The sequence below is a fragment of the Triplophysa dalaica genome, chromosome 11 (assembly GCF_015846415.1).
Source record: "Triplophysa dalaica isolate WHDGS20190420 chromosome 11, ASM1584641v1, whole genome shotgun sequence".
Classification (NCBI taxonomy): domain Eukaryota; kingdom Metazoa; phylum Chordata; class Actinopteri; order Cypriniformes; family Nemacheilidae; genus Triplophysa; species Triplophysa dalaica.
This window is the reverse complement of record NC_079552.1, coordinates 6,934,540-6,955,676: the sequence shown is the minus strand read 5'-3', so window position 1 is coordinate 6,955,676 and position 21,137 is coordinate 6,934,540. Positions and strand designations below refer to the sequence as shown.

The following is a 21,137-nucleotide window of genomic DNA, read 5'->3' as shown; positions in this document are numbered from 1 at the left end:
ATGATGCTTTTAAGATTTCTGATTGTTTTGAGGACTATGTGAAGAGTGAGTATCATCCAAAAACACACCTACGTGAAACCTATGACAGTGCGGAAAATACGTCTGATAGAGAGAGAGACGCACACTATGACATCATTCTTTGTGCTTGACATACAAATGTTAACTACTCTTAGAAAGCTCATTAAATATATAAATGCTTTTGGATTTTTTTTGGAATAGTGCAGAATTTGGGATAAAGATGTGTGAGAAAAAATTGAAATAACTGGTTATGTCTTTCAGTTTTAATACTTAAATAATCTCTTTTCCAGGTCAGAAGCAATTTTACAGTATTCTCAGTTTTAAATTACTGTCTGTTTGCTTTAAATTTGCTTTTGATTCATAAAACCCAGATCCATTAGGGACTGAATTGGGCAGGCGAGATGAAAAACAAACGCTTCCTCTATCCTTCCAATGAACTTTTGCCTTTTTTAGCCAAATGCAGTTTTTTTATTCTCCTTTAATCTCCCCATTGATCTTTCATAGACTTGCAGTATAAGTACCAGATGATGAAAGTCTGGTCATTCTTAAATGTGTTTTGATACCTACTCATGAAACTTTTGTTGCCCCCCCACCTTTCCTGTATAAACCAAAGATATTGTAACAGTATTCCAATGCGAAACCTGTCCTGCAGGGTTAGGTACCTTCATTTGTATGTCTGATGGTCACTCTTGAGAAAAGGGGAGCGCTCTTATCTAGTCACGAGGAGGGATTTCTGCAGCAGGACCCTGAGCCACCTGTCGCATTATCACCCTTCTGATATAGGGCATCAAACGCTTGCCTGCTTCCAGTGGCATCTGCTTAAACTCACCGTGCCGGACCTACACGCAGACCCCACGGCTCTCAAAGAAAACACACAGCCCAGGCGTTCATTTAGAAATATAATGATAGCGTTTTCGCAGCACGGTTTCCAGCTCAAATATCTATTCAATACGACTTCCTGGTTTTGGAGTGTTCTTGACCTTCAGGTTCTATGTCTCAGCTCTCATCTGATTGATAGTGTGATGTAGCGTTCTGTGCTTTGGAGTGCTTCTTCTAAAGTATTCTTTAATTCGCATACTCATGTTGCTTTTCTTTTTTGTTTTCTCAACAGCGAACTCGTCTCTGCTCGGGGGAGGAGGTGGTAAGTGTCTCGTCTTTTACAATATGTTCATTGTGGCGTTATTTTTGAGTATGTGTGAGATGTTTGGTGGATTCTTTAGGCTTTGTTTGTTTAATGTGAAGACTTCCCTTTCCCAGGTTTGTGTTTGAATTAAAGGAAATGAAAATTCGGTCATCATTTATTTAACTCTGTTGGTTTTGTGTGAAGCAAAAAGAGAATTTTTAAAGAATATTTTCGAAATATTTGTAAATGTAATGAAAGAAAAAGCTTAAGTATCATCACAATATTTTTGTGCAGAGTAAAAATGATGACAGAATCTTCTGTTAACTACGTAGTTAATACTTTTTTTTTGACAGCATCACATCCAAAGCATGTTTGCATCCGCAGCAGAAAGAATCAGATGTGTCCACCATGTCCGGTGTTTCCCATGTGGGCGGTTGTTGAGTCTGATAGAACAACACTTCGCAGCTCCTCATTTGAAAATCTTTACAAACACTTTGACATGATGGAAGTAATTACCCAGAAAGCACGAGACATGAGAGAAGAACAGGAAAATGTTCGGGAATGGGGGGGGGGTGGTGAATCATCCCAATTAAAGCTGAAATTCTTCTTTAAAAAACACCTCACTTTACTAAGGAATCCAGTTAGTCCCCAGATAATGAATGTAGGTCAGTGGTTTGCACCCTTTCGCACGATACATTGTTTATCCATCTGTGCCATGGTGTCAGGGAAGGTCCCGCTCGCCTGCCACATCTCAGGAGCCAACCGCACTTGATTGGGTCCCTCGTGAGGAAGCGATTAGCACTCGTGATACACTATCCGTCTCGCATCACACTCTCCCTAGTATGGCTCTTATGTTATCTGATGTGTGTTAAAAGCCCCCGACCCACCCCCCCCCCGGTGTCGCCCGCTCAGAATAGACCCTTATCATCCACTGTGACTGATCTCCCTGATTGGAGAAGTGGCAAAGAAGAAAAAAAGTGTCCTGATTAAGGGCAGAGGTCGCACATCTGTGACAAAACTACTTACTAGAGCACTTGTCAGTGAATCAGTGTCTGACCCCAGCAACGGGAGTCACTGCTGTGGTCCCGCGCTTTATGTGGCCCCCTGTTGTACGTAATCATGCCTCTTTATTGATTCGTCACGACGCGAAACATCTTGAGGGCAATTTGGTTTCTTCATTAGTTTAGCGTAATTGGTTTTTGATATTAGCATGTGTGTCTGGTGAACGAAGTCTTGGAGCTTCTTTACGAGCTGCAATTAGACAGTCGAATTGATTAACAAAGGTAAGTGACCAATGAAACATTTACATTGTTTTTACAAACGTCGATTGGCTAGATACGAGATGGGACCTAATATACTATGTGTAGATCAATGGTGAAGCTGGAGAGCTGCTTTCCTGCTGAGTTTAGATCCATCCCGGCTCCATCACACCCACGTGTAATTCAGATAACATCGATTAGCTGGTTCAGGTGTGTTTGAATAGGGTTGGAGTTAAACTATGAAAGAAATGAGCTCTCCGGGAGCAGGATTGGCCACCCCTGGTTTATAAGCCTTCATGGGCGCCCATGGATCCCTATGCATATATTCATGTAGGTCAACTTGACTCGCATTAATTGAAAAAAACAGCGTGCTATGCGATATGTGCTGTGATATACTTGAGATTTATACATAGAGAACAACATCGCCGCATCATTTTGTGTGGTGCGGAAGATGTGCATGCTGCAGCTTTAATGCGGTCGACGCTCTTTTTACCTGTAAAACATCTGTGGAAATGCCTGTCTGCAGTATCGCATCTGGGATTGTTATTCTTTCAAGTGCGTCAGCCCACAAACAGAGCTCGCATCCTTGATAAAAAGGAGCTCATTGTTGTGTGCGGCTCCAGGGGGAGTTGAATCAAAGCCCATATCAAGAGCATTGTCTTGCCTAATTGCCATCCCCCTGATGCCAGCGCTAGAAAACCAATTAACCCGTTACTTATAAGACATTTGGTTAAGTTCCAAAAAAAAAATGAAGGGAAGGTTGGCGTCACAAGAAAACACACAAGTTGAACTTTCAAAATAGCAGTGAGCAGCCGCAGAACACATAGGGGGAGAGTCCAAAGTTAACACTTACCAAACACCAAATTCCAGTAGAAATTGGCTTTTGCAAGGGCAGTGAAAAGAAAAGTTGGAAACTATCATTTTTGATGTAAGTTTTATATTAAAGCTCATTGCGGAATGTTCTCACTAAAGGGACCTGAGGGATTTGAATTGAGTGTCTTAAAAAAGGAAAAATGTTAAAGTCTGGAGGACGCAAAATACAGAAATAAAGTTGCCAAGCCAGAAATAAAATTGCCAGGATGGTGGAAGGTATTTTGGACACTGTTGTTTAAAATCATGGACTGTAATCCTTTGACAATAATTGTACAACCAAATAAGCACTACTCATTTTATGGCTAGCATGAGGAAAAACTGATCTTGGATAGCAAAACTTCATTAATTTTAGTCAGGAAACTTCAGTCAAAGGCAGCATTTCCCTCCATCACTCTTTTTTGATCCCCCTCAAGACAACGCTCTCTCTCGTCTTTATCTGTGTCTCTCTAGTTTCAAAAAATATCTTGTGTGTCCTGGGTGGCTTTATCTCTCTTGACCCAACAATATCACCTACAGGGCGACAGCTACACAAACGTGTTTTCTTTTCTCCTGCCTTGCTATCGTTTATCGAGGTGAAGACCCCCATCTGTGGCAGGTCTTAAAAAAGACAAGGCTTTCTCTTATCTCTGGAAGACTCCTGTTTTCTAATGATCTTGGTCTGGCCGAAAAGCGGACTGTAATGTAAACAGAAGAGAAAGTTTCTACTGTACGGCTTTGAACTTTGGGTGGAGTGCAAGTTCACAGACGTTTAATTGTTATTATAAAGTGTTTTGACGGTTCAGGCATTCCACCCAATTTTAACTCTCACAGGGAACTGCGATCGGTGGTTTCCTGTGTTCACACAACAGACTCAATCAAAAGCATAAAATGGTTAGCAAAGTCGCACGTCCTTCAATTCCGTTACTGTACAAAGTTGGTAACCGGACATAAGTGGCACCCATTTACTTGCATTGGATTTGTGTCATTACAATAGAAGTGAATGGGTGCCACTGCTGTTCGGCTACCAACTTTCTTCACAATATCTTCTTTTGTGTTCTGCGGAAGAAAGAAAGTCATACAGGTTTGAAAGGACAAGAGGTTGAGTTAATTATGACAGAATTTTTTTTTTTTGGGTGAACTATCAATTTCATTTTAAATGGACACTTGAGTCTTGCACCTCCTTTATCTAAATTTAATCCAAAGTGTCCATAAACAAGCAGAGCATCTTTCTACTTTTAATTATAAATGTAATTAAATGATAATTGGGATGTCTACAAAACATGCAGGCTTAGATATTGAACACGATTAACAGTGGGTTATGCTTGTTCGGGGTACAATATGTTGTTGTCAGGTTAACTTCAAGCCTCCATACACATCTGATTAATATAACTTTGTTTGCTTTATAGTGAATGAGGTGGCATTGAGATCTGATTATATAAACTGTGTTAAGGGTTGTTTAGCTGACTGGGGGTTGATAGAGTTCAATTGGTGTAAATTGCGTTTCCTGACTTTTCTCAGACTTCCTGCTCTATAGGCTGGTTCTTGGTGTAGAACATTTTATGTTTATTAAGGAGCTTCAGTAGCATAGAAAACTTTGATGTTTTTCTCCAGAAGGGAAATTGGCTCATTAACATACTGACTATAATGATTCCACCTGTTTAGCACTGGGGTTTAAATAGACCACCCAGACTAATCACAGTTTTTTGGATGCGGTTTTCATTCCTGTGGGAAGGTTGTGTGGGATATTCTGATGATAGACGTTGCAAGACTTTCAGTCAGACACAAGCACTTGCTTCAGATAACTTAAATGCATGAGGACAGGTCAGAGGTTAAACCCAGGTAGACTTTGACTGTAAGAAAATGAAATTCTGTACGTATTTCTTTTTTTAAGATGCATGAACGTCATGTGGCGTTCCAGAATCTCCTCGCTGGAATAAGGTCATGTCATGTTGTGGACTTGAATTATGTCTTCGTCTTCTGAGTTGTGGAACAGGAGGTCGCCTGACCTTGCAAAAAGCAATTAAGAGTGCATGTTTTGCCAGCATCATCCGTTAGCCCGCAGGCATTAATCGGAGGCATTTATTTGGGTGAATGTGACGCCATCGAAAGAACACGAGCATTAGATCTTTAAACTGCTTTTTCACACTTTAAAGCTGGCTATATCTAACACTTGCAATAAGTCATATTAGAGTTTGCACATTCTTTTTTGTACATCTTCATGTGTAGGTTGTTCATGGATGACTGTGTTTAGTCAATAGGAATACGGTTCGCTTGCCTACATTCTTCTAAATATCTTCTTTTGTGTTCAACAGAACCAAGATATTTATAAAGCAACGTTTCCCACTTTTGTAGTCCACTGTGGCCAAGAACTGTTCGGATACAAGCATTCTTTCAAATATCTTTCTCGATGTTCATCAGAACAAAGAAATGTATACAGATTTAGAATTCGAGGGTGAATAAATGATGACAGAATTTTTAGGTGAACCGTTCCTTTAATCTCACCAGCTGTTTCCTGCATATCAGATCCACACATGCACAAAAACAGGTTTTATCCTGGTTTTTCTATCCGTGTTTCACCACCCATGCCTTGATTGTCCTTTCATCGTGCCGACTAATACATTGTTCAGTAGCTTATAAATCATCAATGCTTACAAACGATTTCACAGGCGCACCTGCCGCTCGGCAGCTCTCGTTCGCGTTGTGCTCGCAAGCATCGCAACAAAAGCATCACACCTGCCACTTAACCGGCGACCACATCCGTCCCCAATTAAAGCCCGAAATGATGCAAAAACCCTTTTGTCACAACTCTTACCAAAAACATCCTCTACATGCAGTCGTCAAAAGGCGAAAGGCAGCGTGTGGATACATCTAATGGATCTCAACAAGGCCATTTTACTGTTTGATGGAGATACTCGATAGAGAAGCATACGAATGCATATTCTTTTAGAGGGGAGAGGTTTCTCACGTTATCCCTTACTATGTGGTTGTTCACTGGTTTTTTGTAGATGTGAGCCTGAAATTGGCTCTGCTATCACATTCCGGTCCTATCGGCAGTGATGGATGGACTAATTGATGGGAAATGATCACACCCTTAGTTTTTGGGTTACTTCAGATCATCTGTGTTATATTTAGATGACGGTGTGTTATGGTGTCATGGACGAGGCAGGTTGTTAGCAGACTATTTTTGTCAGGACCCTCTTTGAGATTTTTTGATTAAGGTAGTCCTGGTGAGGACCCTAAAGAGCTTGAGATGTCCCCTTTTTTGGTATTATGTAGACATTAAGTGCCCATGCTTTAAGATATATTTTAATTTGCCGTGTAATGACGAAACATGAGAGAGGTCACCCGTAAATTTCTCTAATATAGATTATGTTTAGTCATGCTTTCTAAGACCGATAAAGAATATGTCTAACACAAAGACACATCTGCTTATTCTTTATACTTTCGTTATTAGAATAATAATAATAGATTTTACATGGAAGTATGACAAAAATGATACAAATGGTAAACAAATCAGAGCTTGACTAGCCGTGCTTTGCATAGATTATTTTCTTTAAAAGCCTTTACATCATGCATTAACATTACATTTGGTGCATTTGGCAGACACTTTTAACCAGCGACTTTCCAGATATACATTTTCTGCTCTCCATGGATATTGAACCCATAACCTTTTGTGCTGCAAATGCAATGCTCTAAAAAATGAACAACATCAAGACATTTTTAAATCATGATAAACAATCCAATTTGTCCAAATGTTTCACTAGTAGTATGCATCTAAAAACAGACAAATAAACAAATACATGAGTGGTATTTTTTTTTTCTTCAAGGAGTCATGTGAATGACACATTTACACAGGTATTAGACAAGGTAACAGTTCTACGGTCACATGTCGGTTAAAGTTTGTGAATTCTGCCACTGATGCTGCGCTCGGTGTTCACATCACTAGAACTGATGAATCATTCATCTGTGTCTACACACATAAATCTCCCCGCTGCCTGTCGCCATCGGCAACCATATCATTAGTTAGTCAATGGCATCATTTGGGCACAGACTGTGTACACACCACTAGCACAAGTGTTTGAACTTTTACCATCAACTGGCGGTCCACACATGTTTATCTAGCTATCTACATGAGAACACATCTGTTGTTTTCTACATTTACACAATGGAAGATGTAGTTTTTTATATATATATATATATATATATATTTTTTTTTTTCCCTTATCCTTCCAAATGTGGGTACTTGAATGTCCCCAAAGGAGTTCTTGTTAGATTTTTCTTACTTCTAAAGGACTATTTTTGTCCCCAGACTCCCCAGTCACACAATTGCATTACTCCTGAGCCGTATCATTTAGGAAAACATGGGTGAATTATTACACCCACTACTGTCTGCTTACAGACGAAACGTTATTAGATTGCACAGTTATTTCATAACAGTTGCATTTTCTGTGGATGATGTACAGTATTTAGGTTTCAGCCAGCCACAAGAATAAAAAAACTCTCCATGACATTCCAACGCAGTTTATATCTTCCACTAAACACCTGAACAAACTCCTCCACCGACGCTTTTGCATTCCCATGGGAATTACCCTGTTGGGACTTTTTAACGGGTTTCCCTTCGCACATTCGAACAGTAAACAACCGTGATCTCGGGAAATCATGATCCTTGTAATGATGTTTGTGGAAGGCCTGAGTCATTTGTTTGATGTGCACCAACAGTATACGCTGTATTCTTTTCTTTGCTTGTACAGCGTTTGTTTCTCATGTCGTGTTTTCATTGTGTTATATTTGCACACACAAGCGCTCTTAATGCTGAGGTTTGTATGTTTCAAATGTGTGTCTGCAATGTGAATCTTTAGAGTTATATCGAAAAAAGTGGCTATCATTGCATCACTGTTGGGAGGAGAGAACCTCCGGGGAATGTGTTCCTTCTGTTTGACCCGTGACAACATATCATTTAAGGAGGAGATCCACACTACTCCAGGTAGCAAATTCCAAGGCAGGTATGTGACGCAGAAGTTTTACAGTGTCATCACAAATAGCTTTGAGTAATAGCATAAAGAGCAGTGGTTTATCTTCTCTCAATGACACATCTCTGCTCTCCTAGAAGCATCAGGCACACCCCACCTCCCTTTTCATCTTTCTGGGTCAATCGCTGAGATTTCAGACAAAGCTGAACATTCCTTTTCTAAATGTCACTTTAAATTTGCCTCTGGAAACCCCCTGTGTTTGGCACTGCAATTCGTGAGCCTCGCTAGTCTTGCCCAGTGGGAATCATTCTTGTTTTAGGCGCATGAGTTGTCCTGTCGGTTTAGTCATTGGTCAGTTTTTGCATCTTTTAGCCTTGGGTAGCGAAAAAATTCATCCTGACACTTTTAGGTGCAGCGAATTATGGTCCCTACTTGAGCACCATAGTCTCACCAACACATCACTTCTTAGGCCTAGCATGCTAGTCACCCACAATCTTTTAACGCTGCTTTGATCTGTCAAAGCGATGGCCGCTCTTAACATTTTCCGAAAAAGGACCTGTTCTGAGAAAAAAGCCATTTCAGAACGAATCATATTACTTTCCGGAAAGCAATATTGTAAGTGGTTTGCAAGCTTTTAAATTCTTCAGGTGTTCAGTTCTAACCTTTAGACCATCACAGAGATTTTCATTGGTTTTATGTTATTATTTAAATGTTCACCTGGAATGAATTTGACACTAGAGTGAAAAGATAAAATGGCTGCTGGTGGATAATAGATGGCTAAATAGATAAGCTGGATCTGATATACTCGGAGCATTCGTGCGATCTTTATCGCAGAGATGAACATTTGCCTGTCTGGTGTGCACAGCATTAACTCAAGCATGGGATTAAATAGATTTGGGGCATAAAACGATTAGGTTCAGTGCTATTAGCTTTTAATAGGCTAGAGTTAGCCACAGAGCCATGGAGTTTGAATGGGGGAAGCTCTGTACTTTTGTCTGACGTGATCAGATTCAAATTGTTTTAGTAATTGTAATGTGTTCATTTAATTTAAAATGAAATTTATTAAAGACAATTCTCAAGTGAAGTGTGAAGATGAAGTTATCAGTGAGATCAGTGCAAAGGTGTATTTTGATGTCTTTAATAACAATATGATAATAATAAAACTTTTGTCATTATCTTTTACTCTTGTGTCATTGAAAACCTGAATTTTGACTCTTTTTTTTTTCTGTGGAACACAAATTAAGATATTTTGTGAAATGTCTCAGTGGCTTTGCGTCCATACATTGGAAGTCAAAAGGGGCCAATGTTGTCAGGTTGCCAACTTACTTCAAAATATCTTCTCATGTGTTCTGCAGAAGAAAGAAAGTCAAACCAGTTTGGAATGACGTGAAGGGGAGTAATTTAAAAAAAACCTTTAAATTGCCAACGTCTGTTTTATTCACACAGGGAGGTATTTGTGCGGGTGTGTTTAGCTGGACGCACGACATCAAACAGTATCAAAATGCAATGCATTATATTTGTAAGTGCAGGCTTCGTACTTTCAGATGTCAAAATTACCTGAAAAAAGCAATAACTTTCCAGATCAAAACCCAAATCGAGGCATTATTTACATGCGCTGACTCACGCTAGTAAAAGCGCATCTTTTCTCTAAATAGAAAAACTCTACAGCATCTGTTACCCCTGTGTTTATGTCATGATCTTAGCAGGAAACAGAAAATACAGAGGCTTACAACGTGTGATTAGGGCTTTTTTAGGCATTGGTGGGTAAAAAAAGGGGCAGTGGGGTTGTGGGACAGCGTCGTGCTACGTGACATCTCCTTCACGCTTCCAACGAGCAGATACAGAGCGGGAGTCGTGCCCTTTAGGCAAACCAAAACCGACTGTCAGCCTTTGGGTGTCTCTCAGGAGGCTATACTAGTTAGCGCTATCTGTCAGGTTGTGCTCGCGCCAACAAATGCTGTGTTTCTTCCCAGAGATTGTGGGGGGGAGGGAGAGAAGCTCCAGAGAGAAGCTGTCATCTGCTTTTTTTTCTCTCTCCTTTGTTACTGAAGCAAGCGAGGGCATCTTTCTTTCTGGATATTCAGCCAGTGAAGGCTATCCTAGAGAGTGGTGCATCTGTCTGGAGAATGTCACTCAAGCAATGCACAGACTGCTCCCCGGGGCAGAATGCATTCAGTCATGCCGTTAACCCCACGGTACCTCCAGCCCTCCTGTCTGGGAACGACACGTTACACACAGGTACACACACATGCACACACACCGTGACTGGTTGTGTGTGTCTCTGAGGGATTTAGCTGAGCTGTGATGGGTGACTCTGTGCATGGGCATATAGGGGATCTTATCCTATGAGGTGGCTTCTCATGCTGTATGAGCAGGGTTAGAAAAATTTGATTAGTATCAGGATAACCATAGTTTCAAAACGAAAAATTATGGTGTGTTCACTACTCACTGAATGGGTAAATGCAGAGGTCACATTTCGGTTATGGGTCACCATAACTGACATATAGGTCACTTTTCACTAGTGGGTGAAACCCACAGTTGTGGATGTTATCTTGGGTACGGTGGATAAGAATGAATTAGTGAGGGGTAATCTATATCCTTTCCGATGGCAGTTTTAGGGAGGTGAAGGGATTTATGAGCCGAAGAAGAGATGTGAGTGTCACAGAAATTTCCTTTGACTATACTATATGTACCTCGTGGTACTAATTGACTCTTATCTCTCAGTGTCTGTAAACAGTCCGCTCTGTGAACTGTAAAATAGAGATAGACAAAGAAAGAGCGCAGAGCAAAATATACACCATTAATGAGATTTATGTTTAATAGAGTTTCTAAAGTGACTGTTTTAATTTGTCAGTCACCAGCAAACCTTATCATTCAAACTGTGAAGGCCCTTGAATGGTGTCTGGGATCGAATAGCCAAGCAAAACACAAAGCCAATTACTCATGTTCCTAAGCGCAGAGAAAAAAAAATCATTTTGACCATTTGTCTGATTCTCAAGAGAACAAAGCTGAAATGAAAACCAGAGGAAAAATGTATTTAATATGAAGGAATGAAGACAGAGTTCTGTTTTTCTCCCTTTGTGTTTGCAGAATAAGTTGTTAATTTGTAGAATAATGTTGTTTCTATTACTGCATAAATGTTTATTTTACACGTTTCTGATTTAATGCGTTCAAACAGATTTTTGGTTGACCCTGCATCGTTTTTAATTGTTTGTGCAATTGCTAATTGTTTTAATGTGTGAAACGTCATTAGTTTTTTTTAACTGTTTTGCATTACACAGCTGCAATTCCATACACTGCTGTGTAAATACGAGGCGGGCCGTCTCTGGCTCGGGCCTGCAACTAGCTTTCATCCCTACTGTGTGGCTAAATGAACTCCAGAGGTGGGCCACCATGCCTGTGTGAAAGTTGCTCTCGCACCTGGGTCCTTGGCAGGCCCCTGTGGACCGGAGACCCCAGCTGGAGACGGGCTTAGGAAGGGATCAGAGTTTATGAGGTGGGCGGTATGGCCGTGGCAGTCTTAGTCCTATGACAGAAGTGTCTCTCTGTATTTGTAGTGTGGACTTGTACACGTTTACACAGCTCTGCAACCTTGAAAGCACGGGATCAACTCTTGCCGTCCCCTCGGTTTTGTTTGAAGTGCCCTGGAGGTTTTTTTTTTTTGCCCTGAAACACTCTTCAAAGGGCCTTTGGCTGCGCCCCCGGATAGACTGCAGAGAGGTTGTTTACACTGCGCAGAGTTTGAAGTCAGCGAGAGGCTGTGTGAGCCATTGTTTGCTCTCAGGTGATCCTGAAGGGCCATGAGAAGGACATGACCAGTGAAAAAAGCATGTTGCAAAAGAGAACCAGTACCATTCTGTAAATAGTTAATTGCATAGTTTATTAATTTTATGTAATTAATAATTTTGTCTTGGAAAACATTAGGAGGCAATCCGAATTTTCATTAAATCTGCATTTCTAGATGTATTGTGGTCATTCCAGTCCAGTGTCTGTTGAATTTTAACAAAATCAAACCTCAGGAGTGACATTAAATCATCTAACAGCAATGTGAAAGACTGACAGCAGTACGAGACACGTGAAAATTGTGATAAAAATTGAGTTAATCACAAACAAGCAAAATCCTAAATACCTCTACAAATATTACTGTTGTATTTCATAAAAGTGATTATGAACTTGTTTTCTTTTATTATTTGAGTTCTGAAAAAATACAGAGCATCTTTTCTGTTATTTTGATCCGTTTCTCCAGTATTCATAATCTGCAAATGAATCAAATAGAAACAATATTTTTATTTGAAATTTGGTAAAAAAAGTGTAAGTAGTTCACAGAATGAAATAAGAAAAACTACAAATATTTTTTAAAATAATGTTTTTTCGCGCTAATATATATATTTTTATGTTTATGATGAGATATGAATATTGTAGTTTTATTAAGAAAATAAGTAATATCAATCAATAATTATTAATATACTAGTTTAGAAATGTATTAATATTAATTTCGCAGTCATGCTGTGTTCAGTGACTGCGGTAACAGGTTTGCACTTGTCTGCATTTTACAATGGCCTTAAATGCAGCTCATCCAACCAGAATGTCAAGTTTAAACTATTAATCTTCTAATTTAGTCATTTCACACAGCAAGAATGCTCAGTTTCAGAAAATATTCATTTTAGCACTTAGTGCTATATTGGCATGACAAAACTGTACATTTGTACTGCCAATGTGTTTGCAGCTTCGCTGTGAACAATGACAATAGTGCAAAACAAATAATATTAACACAGTCTTTCACACTTAAATGTGTCCGTGAGTTTTGTTCTCATTCAGGTCTGATGTAGTTCTGTGTAGCAGGGGACCTGGAAGATGCTGGATGATTCCAAGCTGCTGCATACTTGTCAATATTTTATTAACTGAGGCCTGATGAGATTAGAGCAATGACTGAAAACAATATTTCCCACTCTTTTCTGGTCTGTCGGTGCTCACCTTATTTCCCTTTATTCTATAATAGAATACTGGTTATAGTAATATGGGCGTCTATTATATGTGTGAATATAGAAAACACGGGTTGTTGACAACTGTGTGCTATGCCGTTGGAGTTAAAATTAAGAACTAACAATAAAGATGAATCTTTCTCTATGTTAATAATAATAATAATAATAATAATAATAATAATAATAATATTAAAATAATACATTAATTACAGTTTGTTTTCTAAATTTGTGCTGTCACACCATAGGACACCTATATGGCAGATTTGTGACTTGTAGATGTGTATTTAATTGCAAAATTGATATACAAAAAAGTATAAAGCAGTATCCATAATGCCTTTAACCACAGTTTCATTGCAAAAACAAATTCCTTTGCAGGGAGTGTAACTTTAGTTTCCTTGTTTGTGTCGTTTCAAAGAGTCGTTGGCCTTAACTTGTTACGTCTGTCATAAAAGTGTGTTTTTCAACACGTAGGGCAATGAAAGCTAGAACTCTCGGTCGGTGGCTGCTGAAATCTCCCAAGGTAAAACACCAATGATGTGATGGTCCCTTTGATCACACAAAAAGCACATTACGCCCAAGTCTGCACCCGCGGAGAGCAGATGGCCATTAAATTTGCCGTTTAATTTTTTACAGCCATTTTTTTCTTGAACGTGGCTTGAAGATTTACAAGATTTTTTATCGCCGTCGTTTAGAATGCCAGGCATGCTGATTAGAACCTTGCAAAATGCAACAACAAAAAGAAGACTCACTCGTCTTTTCTATAACTCTCTATATGCTCAGTCTCTCTTCGCCTGTTTCGAATCTTGAGAATGAGCGAGCCTGACTAAACAAAGCCCAGCTATACACTGTGTGTGAATGTGATTGAGCCTGATTGTTAAAACCTTTGAACTAGGGTGAAATGTATAACATTCCCTATAATCTGTGTTAGATCCAAGCCGCAGTAGTGGAAAGCGTGTCCCTGCGGTATCGTCTGGTTTATTTGGGAATAATACGAGTCTTTGTTTGGTTACTTTGTGCAGGAGGTCACGGCCAGTGTGTTTAAGTGCATTACACGAAAAAAAAGACAGACGTTTACAGCTGTGTGGAGTTACTGTAGGCACACTGGCAACGCTCTCTCGGCGGATTACAATGCGCCGTTTCCGCAGGTCTGCTTCAGACATCAAGCGGCAAATGTCACACCTCCGTTCATGCGTGCTGCAAATACTTGTTAATCTTCATGTCAATCAACACAGGCGTGCAGGTCTAATTACACAGAGCTTGATTAGTCACGCAGAGCATTGAGTAAAGGGTGGAAAACATGCTTGGCTAAATGCTAACTGACCACCTGGGAGCAGGAGAAGATGGAAAACATAACTCGATCCAAAAACATTCCTCATGTACTTGGATTACTTGAAAGGTAAAAAGAATTGTATTTTGAGTTGGACATGTTCACATAACATCTCCACCAATGAACATTACAAAGAGCAAACCTGACCTACTTTACGATCAGCGCCTGCTTACGATCAGCCGGCCTGCTTTCTCTGATAAGTTTTAATGCGCTGGATGAATACGTGTAGTTTATCCTGTTATTCCACGATGGCTCTCGTGAAAATAGAAAATAAGCTATTACCGACCTTTTCTTTGTGACCACATCTGCGGTTTAGTTAACCGTGTGTTGACTAGGAAATATGGAGGTTTATTACGTGAAATGAATAGGGTTCTTTTGGATGCGGGCCCGGTGGTGAGATCGTACCCGCGGATCCTCCAGCTTTCCGCAAGCCATCTCCGCGAGTATTATCTGTCAGAATGCCCTGTGGAGTTTGTGCTTTTCTTCTCCTTTTGTGACTTCACAGCGGAATAAAATCTAATATATCATGAGTCAATGGTCTATTGTAGTTCCTGCTTTCCTGCCCAGAAGCATCTGTTGTTGATAAATGTTATGGATTGGAATCCATCATCCAGCAAGCGTTGAATGAATTCACTCATCTTCAGTGTCTTTCTTGCGCACACTCACACGAACGCTCGGCGACATCAGGGCGCTTGTTGTTAAGGACGCACCTCTCTCATTTTAATCTTTTTACTATAGTAGGGAAAATGACAGTGGTAGTCAAAAGTGCCCCAGAACTGTTTGACATTCTTTAAAATATCTTATTTTGTGTTTAAGAGAACAGATATTTTTATAAAGCACCTATAAACCTATGATATTCAATTGTGGCAAAAAACTGTTGGTTTCGAGGCATTCTTCCAAATATCTCTCTTTGTGTTCTTCAGAACAAAGAAATATATTCAGATTTGGAACAACTAAGTAAAATTCGTTTTTGGGTGACTGTTCCTTTAACAAATGTCAGAGGGTAGTGTATTATGGCCCAAAGGAGGCCAAAGTTCCTGACAGAGCAATTTGCAGTCCATTCTTTTAGGGTCAGTCTATACAAAAGTGTCCTGCGGAGTGGCCCGTAAAGTGTGTCTCTGTGGTACAGCGCTGTTAAAGCGGTTTACTTCACTAGCAGGCGCCGTTAGGTCTAGTTAGTCTAATGAGTATTAATCAGCTCTCGCTGGTGCCCTTCACACCTGACTTACACCCAGCAAACTCAATTAGGGGGGGGTGAGGAGCTCCATCATGTCACTGTGGGGGAGGTGAGGTTCATTTAGCTAAGATTTACATCATATCGGGTTTGCTACATTAATAAGAGATATTAAGTATTACCTGCATGCTCATTAACTGCGTAAAGAATTCTTATGCTACATCCACATGCATCTGTTTGCTGGTGGATTTGCTGTTGTTGACCATTTGTTTGCCCATCTGTTCATTCGGAGGCAAGTCAGCAGAACCGTAGAGATTCATGTCGGCTTTGCTTTTGAAGCAAAAATCATTCAGTTTCATTAATACGCAGTACTTCTTTTGTTTGTAATTTTCTATGGATTATACAATTTTAAGACTGCCGTTGCTAGTGATTTTGGATGTAGGCTATTCATGACTCCCTCTTTGTTTCATATTAATGGTATTATGGCAAGTTATTGTAACTATAATCTAAGGTAAAATAATATAGCCATGTTCTCTTTCAGGGTGTAGTTAAAGGGATACTTAACCCAATAATTCTGTCATGATTGTTCTGATGAACGCAGAGAAAGATATTTGGAAGAGTGCTTATAACCAAACAGATCTTGCCCCCCATTGACTCCCATAGTGGGAAAAATTACTTTATCATTTCATTTGTTCTGTTATACACAAACGAAGACATTTTGAAGAATGTAGGACAGCAAACAGTTCTTGGGCACTTTTGACTACCATTATATTTTGCCTTCTATGGTTGTCAATAGGGGCATAATCTGTCTGGTTATAAGCATTCGTTCAAATATCTTTCTCTGTGTTCATCAGAACAAAGATAGTTATGCAGATTTGGAACGTCTCATAGGTGAGTAAATGACGACAGCATCTAAAGTAATAAAATATTTCAGCATGACTCACTCTTTGTTGTCTTATTATCAGTATTATGGCAAGCAATTGTAACCATAATCTACAGTAAAAAACAGCCTTGTTTTCTGTCAAGGTGTTGTAAAGTGAAATCTAAAGTAATACTTCAATTTCCTAATTCCAAGTATAAATATAACTGCAAGCAGTAATCATCGGGTTCGAGCAGTCTAAGGGGACTAAGGTCGACTGCCTTCGCTGACTACGGTCAGGAATCGCACCATAACACATCCGCAACGGATGACACTTACCCATATCCAGAAAAATGAAAGAAATGGTCAGCAACGGTTAATACAGACCACGCATGCTTACACTCATATGCAGGTTTAAACAGATAAGGGACGAGTGAAATTAACCAATTCTCATGTCTCTACGATGTTCTGTTCCAGAGATATAGGTCTAGCTTAATGGTTGCTAAGTTAACCTGTTTAGTTGCTATGGATGTGGCATGGCACCTGCCATACATTATGATAGACGTGTATACATTTTTTTTAAGGCTTAAGGCCAGGAGCATCTTAAATAGATACATTGATTCACATTCATAATATTCTAGAATGCCATGGCATTTAAATTATGCTTAATTTTATACAAACACCTCACATAATACAATATACCCCATTTTGATGTTTGCTTTGAACTTCAGGAAGTCATGTTTACCATGTCTAAATGCCTAAATTTATTGAGCTGCTGCCATGTGACTGGCTGAGTAGCAATTTGGGTTTACATGCAATTAAACTGGTTTTATCTAATAAAGCTGTGTTATATATATATATCAACACTCATCTTAAAAGCAAGCAGACATGTGCTATATTTATAGATGTGTAAATATGGAGCAACGTTTAATGTGTAATACATTATATTTCTAACACTGTCTTCCTGTGAGACACATTTCATTACACACACATGCACACTCTCGATCACACAAGACACACAGAACTATACAGTGCATTCAAACTCATATGATACAGAGGGAAATGATATCCATAAACACACACGCACACTACACACCTTTATCCTGCACATATTTATCGTTCCTTTAGCAAAGCTACATGCATTGTGATCTGGTGACTCTATAAGAAAGCCATCGAAATGAATGTCTCTTCCTATGAGCATCACATTTTGCATGCTTGTTAAGTGTTATAATATGTATAATAGTACTACATGGCAAGTCAGTTGGATTATTTATTAAGGAGTATCGACATATAACATACTCGTTTCACGCTAATATAATAAAGGACCCTGTTATGGTCACAAAACAAAAAAAAACTCAACATGATTTTGATGATTATTGACCTAGAGAGTCCAAAGAAATGAACTGAGGTGGAAATTTTGAAATTGCTTGAAAATCCTTGAACAAGTTTGAAAAAGTAGTTTTTTAAATCATCACCAATAACTCACAAACCATTTGATAGACATCAATGGTTCAAGAGGCAAAGTTGTTATGAATAAGGAGATCTATCGTTTGATATCAATAGTTTGTGTATTACTCAAATGTCACGTGACGAACAGTTGTCTAGGCCACCAAAAGACATGTGCATTTTGCCATTTTTATTATTATAGCGCCACCTAGTGTCCAAACGCCACGTTCTTTTTTATGTGACATCCTAGTGATGGTCTCCAGATATTTCCTGAGCCCCTTGCTGAAATGTTAAACCGTTGTTGATTTGAGGCCATTTAAATGTGATAGGCTCCGCCCATTTTTTTATTTTGGGGCCCCTAAGCGATCGTGAAAGGAAATTTCAACTTTTTTTGATAATTATTTACCTTCACACTCCACACAAGTCATCTACATTGGTTTGGGTCTGATCGGTCAAAAACTCAGGGACAAGTTTGCGAAGAAAGGTTTCTATCAATATCTGCGATAACTCACAAACCATTTGATCGACAGAAGTTGTTCTAGAGGCAAAGTTGTTTAGAATAAGGAGATCTATCATATAATACAAATAGTTTGGTTATATGTCAAGTGTCACATGATACACAAATGTTTAAGCACTACTAAAGCGTTACTTCGCCCCCCGGTGGCCAAATGAGTTCACATTTCTTACAGACCTTAAGGACCTTGAGATGAATAAGCCCAGCGAGTGTCGTTTTGATCGGCCTCCGTTTACCCGGTGTAATGAGTGCTCAAAATTCATTGGCCAATGGCGGCCATGTTTTTTGACATACGTCAATGTCCTTTTAGATATTCATGAAGCATGAGACAAAGACCCACCATACCAATTATCAAGTCATTCGGGCAAAGGGTTGCGTAGTTATAGCCATTTTCTAGCTCATTCAAATTATAGCGCCACCTAGTGGCCAAACGCCACTAGGTGGATTAATTATTAAGGAGTGGTGACCTTCACCACACTCGTTTCACGCTAATATAATAAAGGACCCTGTTATGGTCACAAAAAAAAAAACTCAACATGTTTTTGATGATTATTGACCTAGAGAGTCCAGAGAAATGTACTGTGGTGGAAATTTTGTAATTGCTTGAAAATCCTTGAACAAGTTTGCAAAAGTAGGTTTTATACATCATCACCAATAACTCACAAACCATTTGATAGACATCAATGGTTCAAGAGGCAAAGTTGTTATGAATGAGGAGATCTATCGTTTGATATCAATAGTTTGTGTATTAGTCAAATGTCACATGACACAAAGTTGTCCAGGCCTCCAAAATACATGTACATTTTGACTTTTTTAATGTTTTAGCGCCACCTAGTATCCAAACGCCACCTTCCTTTGTATGTGACCTTGGAGTGATGGTCTACACATATCATCTGAGCCCCATGATGATATGTTAAGCCGTTCTGGATTTATGGCCATTTTAATGTGATAGGCTCAGACCATTTTAAGTTTTGGCGTCCCTAAGCAGCGGTGAAAGAAAAATTTCAACTTTTTTTCAATGATTATTTACATTCACACTCCACAGAAGTCATCTGCATTGGTTTGGTTCCGATCGGTTGAAAAACCAGGAACTAGTTCGCGAAAGTAGGTTTTTGACATCATCAGCGATAACTCACGAACCGTTTGATCGATAGAAGTTGTTCCAGAGGCAAAGTTGCTCAGAATGAAGAGTACTATCATATTATAACCATAGTTTGGGTAAATGTCAAATATCACGTGATACACAGTTGTGCATGCACTCCAAAAGCGCTATTACGCCCCCCGGTGGCCGAATAAGTTCATGTTTCTTACGGTCAGGACCATGAGACAAATAAGCCCAGTGAGTGGCGTTTTGATCGGCCTCCGTTAACCCGGCGTAATGAGTGCTTAAACTTCATCGACGAATGGCGGCCATGTTTTTTTGATATACGCCAATGTCCATTTAGATATTTATGTAGAATGAGACAAAGACACACCATACCAAATAATAAGTCAATCGGGCAAACTGTTGCGTAGTTATAGCCATTTTCTAGCTCATTCAAATTATAGCGCCATCTAGTGGCCAAACGCCACTGTTTTTTTATTGTGACCCCGGACTGAGGGTCTACACATGTGTTCCAAGCCCCATGAAGATATCTCAAACAGTTCAGGAGTTATGGCCATTTTAGCTAAATATGTTACTTCCGTTTTGGATGTTTTAGCGCCACCTAGCGACCGTGAATTGAAAATTGAACTTTTTTTTAATAATTATTCATATTCACACTCCACAGAACGCATCAGCGTTGGTTTGGTTCCAATAGGGCAAAAATCCAGGGACTAGTTCATTTTTTTTTTTTTTCATAAAATGCTAATTAGCGAAAAATCTATAATGGCGGAAATGAAATCGGAGATATACGTTTTTTAAGTTTTGAGCCAGTGATTACACTGATATAAGACACTTGGGTGTGCGACAAACGGTTTCGGAGAAACAAGTGCAAACGCGTTTGGTATTGCTATAGCGCCACCTATGGGTCGATATGGCTGGCTCCGTGTATCTGAGTAGCGACAAGGACTACTACCATCTGACCAAGTCTCAGCTCTGTCGGCCTTACGGTTTGGGCTGCAGTATCAGTTTTATGGCAGAATAATAATAAGAAGAAGAATAATAAAACCAACAAATACAATAGGTTTCTAGCCCTTCGGGCTCGAACCCTAATAAAACTAACAAATACAATAGGTTTCTAGCCCTTCGGGCTCGAACCCTAATTATATTAGAGAGTCTTAGACAAGCACAGGATTCCAATCAATTATTGTTGAATTTTCAAACTAAACAATAAACAAATCCAAAATGAACACAGTGCAGCTAAGCAACCTTTTCAAAAATACCATAAATAAGACATGCTTAGACGAACACAAGTTTAAATGACACCCCGGGGAGTAGGTTATTAAATTCTAATTGTAAGGATGCTCCTCCGATAGAAACAAAGAAGCTAGAATTCTCATTACAGCGATAAAAGGAAGAAGGCTCAATTTTACTCTGAGCAGAATTAGGATCAGCCACACAAATGTTGGCATTCTATGCTTAATAATATTGCGCTTGAATCAAATTAAATGAGACAAAATAGGTAAGACTCA

At 39.3% G+C, this 21,137-nt stretch overlaps 1 protein-coding gene across 2 annotated transcripts in view; it reads left to right on the top strand.

Moving 5' to 3' along the window:
- The window catches only part of macrod2 (mono-ADP ribosylhydrolase 2), a 473,143-nt gene that overhangs the window by 133,910 nt on the left and 318,096 nt on the right, over nucleotides 1-21,137 (top strand). For both annotated transcript variants that reach the window (XM_056760614.1, XM_056760615.1), the window contains exon 4: nucleotides 1,130-1,159. In XM_056760614.1, the coding sequence (XP_056616592.1) occupies nucleotides 1,130-1,159 (30 nt within the window). The remainder of the gene's footprint in view (nucleotides 1-1,129; nucleotides 1,160-21,137) is intronic.